This window comes from Chiloscyllium plagiosum, chromosome 26 (assembly GCF_004010195.1).
Source record: "Chiloscyllium plagiosum isolate BGI_BamShark_2017 chromosome 26, ASM401019v2, whole genome shotgun sequence".
In the NCBI taxonomy this organism is placed as follows: Eukaryota; Metazoa; Chordata; class Chondrichthyes; order Orectolobiformes; family Hemiscylliidae; genus Chiloscyllium; species Chiloscyllium plagiosum.
Genome location: NC_057735.1, coordinates 50,307,498 through 50,320,809, shown reverse-complemented (window position 1 = coordinate 50,320,809; position 13,312 = coordinate 50,307,498). Strand labels below are relative to the sequence as shown.

At 45.8% G+C, this 13,312-nt stretch overlaps 1 protein-coding gene across 1 annotated transcript in view; it reads right to left on the bottom strand.

Moving 5' to 3' along the window:
• Positions 1-1,086: 1,086 nt before the first annotated feature.
• The window catches only part of shisa4 (shisa family member 4), a 63,140-nt gene continuing 50,914 nt past the window's right edge, over positions 1,087-13,312 (bottom strand). The window contains exons 5-6 of the mRNA XM_043717097.1: positions 12,148-12,243; positions 1,087-2,932 (exon numbers count right to left, since the gene is read on the bottom strand). Coding sequence (XP_043573032.1) covers positions 2,907-2,932; positions 12,148-12,243 — 122 coding nt within the window. The 3' untranslated portion in view covers positions 1,087-2,906. The remainder of the gene's footprint in view (positions 2,933-12,147; positions 12,244-13,312) is intronic.

Here is a 13,312-nt window from a genome sequence, read left to right as displayed (position 1 = left end):
TAACACACACCAACTCTTACACACATCCCTGACTCTCTCAAACACACAGTTTATCTCATGGTCCTACCACTCATACATACACACCCCTGACTCTCTTACACATGCACTTCAACTCTTACACAAATACACACAACAACCGACTCTCTCTCTATTTCACGTACACACAGCCTCAACGCTCTGATGCACACACCTGATTCTGTTACACACACATCCTCTAGCTCTCACTCATATACAAAACTCTGACTCGCTCATTCACACACATACCCGACTCTGTCTCTCACACACTTGTGATTTAGACAACACACATCCATCCCCAACTATGTCTTACACACCTGATTTTCTCACACTCCTGACTCTCTCATACGTGCACACACTTGTGACTCTCAGACACACATTTTCTCTCACACACGTACACACATCCATAGGGGAGGCAATGACCTACTAATATTCTCTCTAGATTATTAATCAATCAAGAGACACAGGTAATGTTCTGGGGATATTAGATTAGATTCCCTGGAAACAGACAATTTGGCCCAAGAAATCCACACCAACCCTCCGAAGAGTGACCCACCCAGACCCATTTCCCTCTGACTAATGCACCTAATACTCTGAGCGATTGAGCATGGCCAATTCACCTAACCTGTACACCTTTGGACTGTGGGAGGAAACCGGAGCACCCGGGGGAAACCCACGCAGACACGGGGAGAGGAAACCGGAGCACCCGGGGAAACCCACGCAGACACGGGGAGAACGTGCAAACTCCACACAGACAGTCGCCTCAGACTGGAATCGAACCCGGGTCCCTGGTGCTGAGGCAGTGGTGCTAACCACTCAGCCACTGTGCCGCCCATATGGTTGCAATCCTGCCATGGCAGATGTAAGCATGTTCATCAAAAAAGAGAAAATGCTGGAAAATCTCAGCAAGTCTGGCAGCATCTGTAGGGAGAGAAAAGAGCTGATGTTTCGAGGCTAACTGACCCTTTGTCAAAGCTAAAATTTTAGCTTTGACAAAGAGTCAGTTAGACTCGAAATGTCAGCTCTTTTCTCTCCTTACAGATGCTGCCAGACTTGCTGAGATTTTCCAGCATTTTCTCTTTTTTGGTGTCAGATTCCAGCATCCGCAGTAATTTGCTTTTATTTAGTAAGTATGTTCATGTCTGTCTGTTTCCGTCTCTTTGTGTCTGTGTATTCAGAGTTTCAAAATAAAACCTGGAATTAAGATTCTAACGACGATCAGGTTGGTTCGCTAATGTTCTTTAGGGAAGGAAACTGCCATCCTTACCTGGTCTGACCTACATACAGCTCATGCACAGCCTTATTGCTCATACCTGCACACAGACTTGACTTTCACACACATATATCCTCGAATCTCTTTTATACACCCAGGCTTTCTCACACTCATACATATACACACACCTACTCTCACACACCCACCCCATCGACTCTCAAATACATATCCTGATTCTGACACTCACACACAACCACACACTCCCGACTCTCACATTCAGATTCTGACACACACACACACTGACTCTCACATAGACATTAGATTAGATTAGATTACCCCAATCTCACACATACCCCCAGACTCACTCACTCTCTCACACAGGTCTCCAGATTCTTAAACACGCATACAAACCCAATCGTTCTCACATGTGCAGATCTGACTCTCTCTGACACACATACACCAACTATCTTGCACACGTATCATACACATGTCTTCCACATACACCTTCTTACACTGCAGATGCTCAGCTTGCAGACATACATACATATGTAGACACATGAGAGTCAGTAACCAGGCAGAAGAGCAGAGCTTTACAAAATGAGAACTGGGATCCCCCGTGGGGCTGAGAGTTGTATATCGTGAGTCAGCATTCTCCCACTGAGTTTAAACAGCTATGCTGCCTCTCTATCTTGTGCCCTTGCTACCACCCCACTCGGCCAGTCTCACAGCCAGCCCACACACCATTCTCACAGTTCTCGCTGAAGGATCATTTTCAAGCCTTGCCACGGGGTTGCAGCAACAAAAAGTACTGGAGTAGATTGTGGAATGAACAGACAGACACAAAAAGACAGAAACAGACAGACTTGGACACACTTACACACAGACACAGACCCCGATAGAGACACCCTCAGCACACAACATGATACAGACACTGGCACAAGTACACTCACACACCAACATAGGCACACTTACACACACACACAGACTCCAACTCAGACACACACACACATTCTTACATATACAGACGCCAACTCAGACAAGCTTACAAAGACACAGACCCTGACAGAGACATACACACACAGACACACTTATAAACACACACATTGACCCTGCCACAGACATACCTCCAAACACAGACACGCACTCCTCCTGTGTCCACACCCACTGACTGCTCTCTCTCTCTCTCTCACACACACAGACGATGGGCCTCACCCTGTAATCAATCATTCAGCCAAATTACACTTTGAATGAACCCTTTTATAACACAGTTGACATCAGAGCTGCATTCCATCAAACATATCAATGCTTTCTTCATCCAAATAATACTGATACTATTACACTGAAATTAACAGTGAATAACAAATTGTATGAAACTGTAGAACCCAGGAATACTACTTCAGTTTCTACTGAAAGAGGTCAATGGCACAGGTGAAATAACAGCTATAAATAAATAAGTAAACAACTACAGATAAACTTTCAGCTTAGTAAGGGTGGAAAATAACACGGCATAATTTGAATTTCAAAATTAGAAATCTCAAAAAACAAATATATGGCAGCCATGCAAACGACGTTTTCCAGCTAATGGGGTCCTATCAGACAAAACTGCGGTATCCCAGTTAACTAGAGACTGGAGCTGTGGAGTATGGGAGCGGAGTCTGGCAGCTGTTCTTCATTCCAGCTACGATGAGGTGTACGGGGGAGCAGCTACAAAAGCAAACAAATCAGACAGTTTAGATTAGCGTTCAATGTAGCGAATTAGCATCATTAAGAACGATGAATCTATGGATCCATACATTACCGAGATCACAGCCGGCGAATTTACGCTGAAGAGCCTTCGAGAAAAATGGTCAAAAATAGAAACTACAGAAACACGCAAGGCAAAAAGAAAGGGATTTCTAAACCAAACTCTTTGCAAATTGTTAACTGTCTGGTGGAATGCATAAGTTACATTTATGTTTATAATAATTAAGCTATATAAGGACTGCACTTTCGATTCCTGAACAAGACCAACATCCTGACATATCAACAATAAAATGTTAAGCGTTTTGACAGAGACTCCCACAGGGTATGCACAAGCTTCCTGATGTATTTATTTTGGAAAATCAGGACTGTCTAATCAATGTGTTTAATCGCACCACTCTGAATCTGCAACATGAAAGGCTCTGAAATCCAACACTAATTGGACTTGACTGTACAGATCCCAAAACCACACACAGTACCCCAAAACAACTTTTAACATTGCAATCCCATTCCCCAATGCCCCCCTTAAAAACTCTGAATGCCCCAAAGGAGCAGTAATTTTATTGGGAGTTATCTACAGTGCTCCCCCCACCCCCAGTAGCAACAGAGACATGGAGGAGCAGATTGGGAGGCAGATTTTGGAAAGGTGCAGAACTAACAGGGTTGTTGTCCTGGGTGACTTTAATTTCCCTAATATTGACTAGAACAACCTTAGTTCAAATAGTTTGGATGGAGCAGTTTGTGTCAGGTGTGTCCAGGAAGGGTTCCTGAAACAATACGTAGATAGGCCGATTAGAGGAGAAGCCATATTGGATTTGGTGCTTGGCAAAGAACCATGCCAGGTGTCAGATCTCTCGGTGGGAGAGCATCTCGGTGATAGTGATCACAACTCCATGACCTTTACTATACTAATGGAGAGGAATTGCAGCAGACGGTACGGGAAAGTATTTAATTCAGGGAGGGGAATTACAATGCCATTAGACAGGAACTGGAGCGCCTAAACTGGCAATAGATGTTCTCAGGGAAATGCACGACCGAAATGTGGAGGTTGTTCGGGAAGCACTTGCTGCGAGTGCCGGACAGGTTTCTCCCACTGAGGCAAGGGAGGGATGGTAGGTTGAAAGAACCTTGGGTGACAAGGGATGTGGAACATCTCGTCAAGAGGAAGGAGGAAGTTTACTTAACATTGAGGAACCATGGATCGGACAGGGCTTTAGAGGGTTACGAAGTAGCCAGGAAGGAACTGAAAAATGGACTTAGGACGGCTAGAAGGGGGCATGGAAGAGCTTTAGCAGGTAGGATTAAGGAAAACCCTAAGGTGTTCTACACGTACGTGAGGAATAAGAGGTTGGCCAGAGTGAGGGTAGGTCTGATCAGGGATAGTGGAGGGAACTTGCACATGGAGTCTGAGGAGGTAGGAGAGGTCCTTAGTGAAAACTTTCCTTCAGTATTCACTACTGAGAGGGACCTTGATGTTCTGAGGACAGTGTGAAACAGACTGATATGCGAGAACAGATTGATGTTCGGAAGGAGGATGTGCCTGGAAATTTTGTAAAACATAAGGATAGATAAATCCCCTGGGCCAAATGGGATATACCCTAGGTTACTACAGGAAGCGAGGTGATGATCTTTGCATCCTCACTGTTCACTGGAGTACTGCCAGATGACTGGAGGGTAAAAAATGTTATTCTCTTGTTCAAGAAAGGCATTAGGGATAATCCTAGAAATTACTGACCAGGCTTACATCAATGGTGGGCAAATTATTGGAGAGGATTCTGAGAGACAGGATTTATGACTACTTGGAAAACCATATTATGATTAGAGAGAGTCAGCATGACCTTGAGAGGGGCAGGTCATGCCTCACAAGCCTTACTGAATTGTTTGAGGATGTGACAAAACACATTGATGAAGTGGATGTGGTGTACACGGATTTTAGCAAGGTGTTTAAGAAGGTTCCCCATGGCAGGCTCATGCAGAAAGTAAGGAGGCAATGGATACTGGGAAATTTGACTGTCTTGATACAAAATTGGCTGGCCCATCAAAGACAGAGGGTGATGGGAGGTGGAAAGTATTCAGCTTGGAGCTTGGTGACCAATGATGTTCTGCAGGGATCTGTTCTGTGACCTCTGCTCTTTGTGATTTTTATAAATGACTTGGATGAGGAAGTGGTACTCTTGTGAGTAGGTTGAGCAATTCATCAACTTCACCAACACATTCCACCCTGACCTTAAATTTACCTGGACCATCTCTGACACCTCCCTCCCCTTCCTGGACCTCTCCATGGACCTCTCCATCTCCATTAATGACGACCGACTTGACACTGACATTTTTTACAAACCCACCGACTCCCATCCTACCTCTTGCAAAAATGCCATCCCGTATTCCCAATTCCTCCGCCTCTGCCGTATCTGCTCCCAGGAGGACCAGAACACACCAGATGGCCTCCTTCTTTAGAGACCGCAATTTCCCTTCCCACGTGGTTAAAGATGCCCTCCAACGCATCTCGTCCACATCCCGCACCTCCGTCCTCGGACCCCACCTTTCCAACCGTAACAAGCACAGAATGCCCCTGGTGCTCACCTTTCACCCTACCAACCTTCACATAAACCAAATCATCCGCCGACATTTCCGCCACCTCCAAACGGACCCCACCACCAGGGATATATTTACTTCCCCACCGCTTTCTGCCTTCTGCAAAGACTGTTCCCTCCGTGACTACCTGGTCAGGTCCACGCCCCCCTACCAACCTCGGTTCGAAACCATACACGACACTAAGTGTTCTCTCCGTTGTCCTTTTTGTGACACATGGTAAGAAACAGTTGTTTTACCTTCAAATTCCACTCTTTCACATCTCTGCGTTTCATATATCAGGATTCAAACACACCCGTTGTCGGAGATTTCTCTCCTTCCCACGATCATTAATCGTCCTTTAGGTCCCTCCTCCCATTTCTCTGAGGCAATGCACAATCCATCACTCTTCTTCACATTGATACTGTACTGTCTGTCCTGCGGTCACTGTTGCTGGGTGAACGTGCCGCAATCCCACCATTGGGATCTCCAAACAAGTCGATCCATTTGATCCAGTAACAGTGTGGACTCTCCCTCTTTATGGGCATTTAAGAGGGCATTGGATAGGTATATGGAGGATAGTGGGTTAGTGTAGTTTAGGTGGGCTTGGATCGGCGCAACATCGAGGGCCCAAGGGCCTGTACTGCGCTGTATTCTTCTATGTTCTATGTTCTATGTTCTACCCTCCTCCCTGACCTATCACCTCCATCCCCACCCCCAATCACCTATTGTACTCTATGCTACTTTCTTCCCACCCCTACCCTCCTTTCATTTATCTCTCCACCCTTAAGGCACTCTGCCTGTAGTCCTGATGAAGGGCTTTTGCCCAAAACATCAATTTTCCTGCTCCTCGGATGCTGCCTGAACTGCTGTGCTTTTCCAGCACCACTCTACTCCAAAATCTGGTTTCTAGCATCTGCAGTCATTGTCTTTACCTTGGATGAGGAAGTGAAAGGGTGGGTTAGTAAGTTTGCCGATGACATGAAGGTTGGTGGAGTTGTGGATCGTGTGGGACAGCTGTTGTAAGTTGCAACGGGATGCAGAACTGGGCTGATAATTGGCAGAAGGAGTTCAACCAGGAAAAGTGGGAAGTGATTCATTTTGGAAGGTTTAATTTGAATACAGAATCTAGGGTTAAAGACAGGATTCTTGGCAGTGTGAAGGAACAGAGGGATTGTGGTGTCAATGTCCATAGTTCCCTCAAAGTTGCCACCCAAGTTGATAGAATTGTTAAGAAGACGTATGGTGTGCTGGCTTTCATTAGCAGGGAGATTGAGTTTAAGAGCTGCGAGGTTATGCTGCAGCTCTATAGAGGTCTGCTTAGACCACACTTGGAATATTATGTTCAGTTCTGGATGCCTAATTATAGGAAAGATGTGGAAGCTTTAGAGAGGGTGCAGAGGAGATTTATCAGGATGCTGTATGGACTGCAGAGCATGTCTTATGAAGAAAGGTTGAGGGAGCTAGAGCTTTTCACAATGGAGTAAAGACAGATGAGAGGTGACTTGATAGAGGTATACAAGATGTTGAGAGGCATAGATAGAGTGGAAAGCCACAGACTTTCTCCAATAGCGGAAATGTCTAGCATGAGGGGGCATAATTTTAAGGTAAATGGAGGAAGGTTTTGGTGAGATGTCAGAGGTAGGTTCTTTATAAAGAGTGGTGGGTGCATACAATGCGCTGCCAGCAGTGGTGGTGGAGTCAGATACATTAGGGACATTTAAGCGACACTTGGATAGGAACATGGAAGATAGTATAATGAAGGGTATGTAGGTCAGTCTGATCTTAGAATAGGATAAAAGGCTGGCACAACATTGAGGGCTGAAGGGCCTGTAGTGTGCTATACTGTTCTATGTTCAATGCCTAAACCAACACCCATGGTAATCCCAATGCTCCAAATTCAAATCCCAAGGCCGGTTCCAATGTCCCAAACACTGCTGATCCATGTCTGTCCCTTTCCTGACTTCACAAGTGTGTTTTGTCTCAGAGTCATATAGACCCTGCAGTCCAACTAGTCCATGCCAAACTTAATCCCAAACTAAACTAGTCCCACCTGCCTGTTCCGGGGCCATATCCCTTCATACCTTTCCTAATCATGTCCTCATCCAAATGTCTTTTAAATGTTTGAATTGTACCCACAGCCACCACCTTCATCACTCCACATGCAAACTACCCTCTGTGTGTAAAAAAAATGCTCCTTGTATCTCTTTTAAATCTCTCTCCTCTTACCTTAAAATGTCCCCTCTTGTCTTGAAATCCCCCAATCCAGGAAAAAAACAACTACCATTAACTCAATCTATCCCTCTCATTATTTATAAACTTCTATCTGTCTGCCTCTCAACCTGCTATACTCCAGTGAAAATAGTTCCAGCCTATCCAGCCTTTCTTTCCAACACCAACCTCCCATACCCAGTAACATCCTGCTAAATCTCTCTGTACCCTCTCCAGCTTAATAACATGTACAACCTCAACATGACTTGCCAATTCTTATACTCAAAGGACTGAGCAATAAAGATAAGCATGCCAAAAGCCTTTTTAACCACCCCGTCTGTATGTGATGCAAACTTCAAAGAATGACGAACCTGAACCCCTTGGTCGCTGTGTTCTCCAACACCAACTAAGGCTCTATCATTTCTCATCTTTTTCTTCTCTTCCTTGTTTAGTCCTGTATGGGCTTTCAGATTAGCGGGGTATGGCTGATAGGGCAGTTGCATGTTCCTCCTACAGAATGTGTCAGGTGAGAGACACTTCACATATCTCTGCCGACTGCATCTGCGGGAAGTGCACCCAACTCCAGCTCCTCAAAGACAGAGTTAGGGAATTGGAGCTGGATGAACTACGGATCATCCGGGAGGCTGAGGGAGAAATTGAGAGGATGTACAGGGAGGTGGTCACTCCCCAGACACAGGATAAGGACAGCTGGGTTAATGTCTGGGGGAGGAAAGGGAACCAACAGAAAGGGCAGGGACCCCCTGTGGCCGTTCCCCGATCAATAAGTATACCATTCTGGATACTGCTGGTGGGGCAGCCTACCGGGGAAAGTCATAGTTGTCAGATCACCGGCACTAAGCCTGGCACAGAGGCTCAGAAGGGAAGGGGGAAGAATAGAAAAGTGCTAGTGGTAGGGGACTCAATAGTTAGACGGATTGACAGGAGATTTTGTGGTCAGGAACGGGACTCCCGGAAGATATGTTACCTCCCCGGTGCCAGGGTCCAGGATGTCGCCGATCGGGTTACAGGATTCTGAAGGAAGAGAGTAAGCAGCCACGTGGTACATATTGGCACCAATGATATAGTCAGGATAGGGATTGAGGATCTGAAAAGTGACTACAGAGAGTTAGGTTGGAAGCTGAAGGGCAGGACGAGTAGAGTAGTGATCTCGGGTTTGCTACCGGTGCCACGAGACAGAGAGATGAGGAACAATCAGCGAGTGCAGCTTAACACGTGGCTGAGAGGTGCAGGAGGGAGGGCTTCAGATACTTAGACAATTGGGATGCCTTCTGGGGAAGGTGGGACCTGTACATGAAGGATGGGATGTACCCGAACTGGAGGGGCACAAATGTCCTGGGTGGGAGATTTGTTTGTGTGGTTCGGGAGGGTTTAAACTGGGGGGGGGGGGGGGGGGGGGGAGGTGGTGGAAATCAGAGCCACATATCTGAAAGGGACACAATTGCAGATGAGGCAGTGACAGGATGTAGTGAATCTATCGGGAAGGTATCTCACATTATGAAACAAAGGGATCGGGTAAAGCGTGTCTGAAATAAGAGTGACGAACTTAAGAGCATGGATCAGTACTTGGGGCTATGATATTGTGGCCATAACGGAGACGTGGGTTCCACAGGGGCAGGAATGGTTGCGAGGTGTTCTAGGATTTAGAAATTTTAAAAAGAACCGAGAGGGTGGAAAAAGACAAGGCGGTGTAGCATTGCTAATCAGAGAATGCATCACAGCTACAGAAAAGAAGCTTGTTGAGGAAAGTTTGTCCACTGAGTCAGTATGGGTGGAAGTTAGGAACAGCAAGGGAACAGCCACCACATTGGGGGTTTTCTACAGACCACCTAACAGCAGTGAGGAACTCATAGTCCGGCAGATTTTCGAAAAATGCAGAAATAGCAAGGTTTTTATTATGGGTGACTTCAACTTTCCCAATATTGACGGGGACCTCCTTCGTGCAGATGGTTTGGATGAATCCGTTTTTGTCAGGTGTGTTCAGGAGGGTTTCCTTACTCAGTATGTAGACAGACCAACAAGGGGTGAGGCCATTTTGGATTTGGTGCTCGGCAATGAGCCAGGGCAAGTGTCAGGTCTCGAGGATGAACACTTTGGTGACAGTGACCACAACTGCCTCACATTTAGCATAGCCTTGGAGAGGGAAAGGAGCAGTTACCAAGCGAAGATATTTAATTGAGAAAAAGGAAATTATGACGCTATCAGACAGAAGTTGGGAAGTACAGACTGGGAGCAATTGTTCCACAGAAAGGGCACAACAGACATGTGAAGACTGTTTAAGGAGCAGTTGTTGTGAGTAATGCACAAATTGTTTCCTGTGAGACAGGTAAGAAGAGGTAAGATTAAGGAGCCTTGAATGATGAGAACAAAGGAGCTTCTCATCAAAAGGAAAAAAGCAGCTTTACGTAAGGTGGAGAAAGCAAGGATCGAGCACAGCTTTAGAGGATAAGGGTTGCTAGAAAGGAGCTTAGAAATGGACTGAGGAGAGCCAGAAGGGGGCATGAAAAAGGCTTGGCAGGAAGGATTATGGAGAACCCAAAGGCATTTTACTCAAACGTGAGGAATAAGAGAATGATCAAGGAGATGGTAGAGCTGATCAGGGATAGCGGAGTGAACTTGCATGTGGAGTCTGAGCAGGTAGGGGAAGCCCTAAATGAGTTTTTTGCTTCGGTTTTCATCAAGGAAAGGGAACTTGGTGTAAATGAAAACTTTGAGGAGCTGGGATATAGTCTTGACCAGATCAAGAATGATGAAGATGATGTATTGGAAATTTTGGCAAACATTAAAATTGATAAGTCCCCAGGGCCAGACCAGATTTATCCGAGGTTGCTCCGGGAAGCGAGAAAGGAAGTTGCTAAGCCGCTGGAGAGGATATTTGCCTCCTCACTCTCCACGGGAGTCGTACCAGAGGACTGGAAGGAGGCAAATGTTGTTCCTCTTTTCAAGAAGGACAATAGGGAAATCCCTGGCAATTACAGACCAGTCAGTCTTATGTCTATGGTCAGTAAGATTTTGGAAAGAATTCTGAGGGATAGGATTTATGACTATTTGGCAAAGGATAGTGTGATTAAAGGCAGTCAGCATGGCTTTGTGAGGGGCAGGTCATGCCTCACAAATCTTATTCAGTTTTTTGAGGAGGTGACGAGACAAGTCAATGAAGGTCGAGCAGTGGACATGGTGTATTAGGACTTCAGCAAGGCATTCGGTAAGATTCCCCGTGGTAGGCTCATTCATAAAGTCAGGAAGTAAGGGATACAGGGAGATTTGGCTGTCTGGATCCAGAAGTGGCTGGCTGACAGAAGGCAGAGGGTAGTTGTAGATGGAAAGTATTCTGCCTGGAGGTCAGTGTTGAGTGGTGTCCCACAGGGCTCTGTTATTGGGCCTCTGCTCTTTGTAGTTTTTATAAATGACTTGGATGAGGAGGTTGAGGGGTGGGTTAGTAAATTTGCCGATGACACAAAGGTTGGAGGTGTCGTCGATAGTATAGAGGGCTACTGCAGGCTGCTGCGTGACATAGACAGGATGCAGAGCTGGGCTGAGAAATGGGAGATGGAGTTTAACCTGGATAAATGCAAAGTTATGCATTTTTGGAAGGTTGAACTTGAATGCTCAATGTAGGATTAGAGACAGGATTCTTGGCAGTGTGGAGGAACAGACGGATCTTGGTGATCAAGTGCATAGGTCCCTCAAAGTTGCCACCCAAGTTGATAGGGTTGTTAAGAAAGCATATGGTGTTTTGGCTTTCATTAACGGGGGATCGAGTTTAAGTGCCGCGAGGTTTTGCTGCAGCTCTACAAGTCCCTGGTGAGACCACACTTGGAATATTGTGTCCAGTTCTGGTCACTCTACTATAGGAAAGATACAGAGGCTTTGGAGAGGATGCAAAGAAGGTTTACCAGGATGCTACCTGGACTGGAGGGCTTGCCTTATGAAGAGAGGTTGACTAAGCTTGGACTTTTCCCTCTGGAGAGGAGGAGAAAGAGAGGTGACCTGATCGAGGTATACAAGGTAATGACAGGCATGGATAGAGCCAATAGCCAGAGGCCTTCCCGACGGCAGGATTGACTGGCACGAGGGGTCATAGTTTTAAGATATTAGGTGGAAGGTATACAGGAGACTTCAGAGGTTGGTTCTTAATGCACAGAGTTGTGAATGCATGGAATGTGTTGCCAGCGGTGGTGGAAGCAGAGTCATTTAAGTGACTGCTGGACTTGCACATGGACAGCAGTGAATTGAGGGGTGTGTAGGTTAGGTTATTTTATTTTAGATTAGGAATACCTCGACACAACATCATGGGCTGAAGGGCCTGTGCTATACATTTCTATGTTGTATTAATTTTATAAACCCTGAGCTCTTTGCTTGTAATAACAATTTGAACTTACCTGTAGCATTGTAGGCTGGAGCTGCTGGGTATGCGTGATATGATGCTACAGGCATGTTGGCAGGATACCCTGGCTGCATCGGGTAATTGTGCATCACTGTACTCACACCATGGAAAGAAACAAACACTTATTAATACAACTGAAAATAACATACATTTAGATGCTGCCTTTAACAATTTTAGGATAACTGAAAGCCAGTATGTGCACAGTAAACTCCCTCTAACAGTAATCTATTTTTGTAATGTTGATTGAGGACAAATATTGGTTCCACGGATAGCTTCGTTTTTCAAAACAGGAAAATAGCAGCAGTGGGCCATTCAGCTCCTCAAGCCATTCTGAGTCATGGCTGATTTTCCCTGTGCTATCTCCACATACCTTCATACTATTACTATTGAGAAATTGATCAATCTCTGTCTTGAACAAACTCAATGTCTTAGCCCTCTCTGCCCTCAAGGGGAGAGAATTCCAAAGGCTGCCTACAATCTGAATGAAGAAATGTCTCCTCTTTTCAATCCCAAATGGCTGTTCCCTATTCTGACACTATGTCCTTTGGTTCTACTACCAGTCATGCAAAATATCCTTCCTGTACATAACCTGTCGAGTGATTAGATTAGATTACTTAGTGTGGAAACAGGCCCTTCGGCCCAACAAGTCCACACACCGACCCGCCGAAGGGCAACCCACCCTGACCCATACTCCTACTCCTACATTTACCCCTTCACCTAACACTACGGGCAATTTAGCATGGCCAATTCACCTAACCTGCACATTTTTGGAATGTGGGAGGAAACTGGAGCACCCAGAGGAAACCCACGCAGACACGGGGAGAATGTGCAAACTCCACACAGAGAGTCGCCAGAGGCGGGAATTGAACCCGGGTCTCTGGCGCTGTGAGGCAGCAGTGCCACTGTGCCGCCCATAAATTCCTGCCAGAATTTCCGAAGTTTCAATGAGATCGTCTCTCATTCTTTTACACTTAGAGAAAAACAGGCCTAGGCTCCCCAGTCATAGAACATAGAACATAGAACAATACAGCACAGAACAGGCCCTTCGGCCCACAATGTTGTGCCGAACATTAGTCCTAGCTTAAGCACCCATCCATGTACCTATCCAATTGCCGCTTAAAGGTCACCAAAGATTCTGACTCTACCACTACCACAGGCAG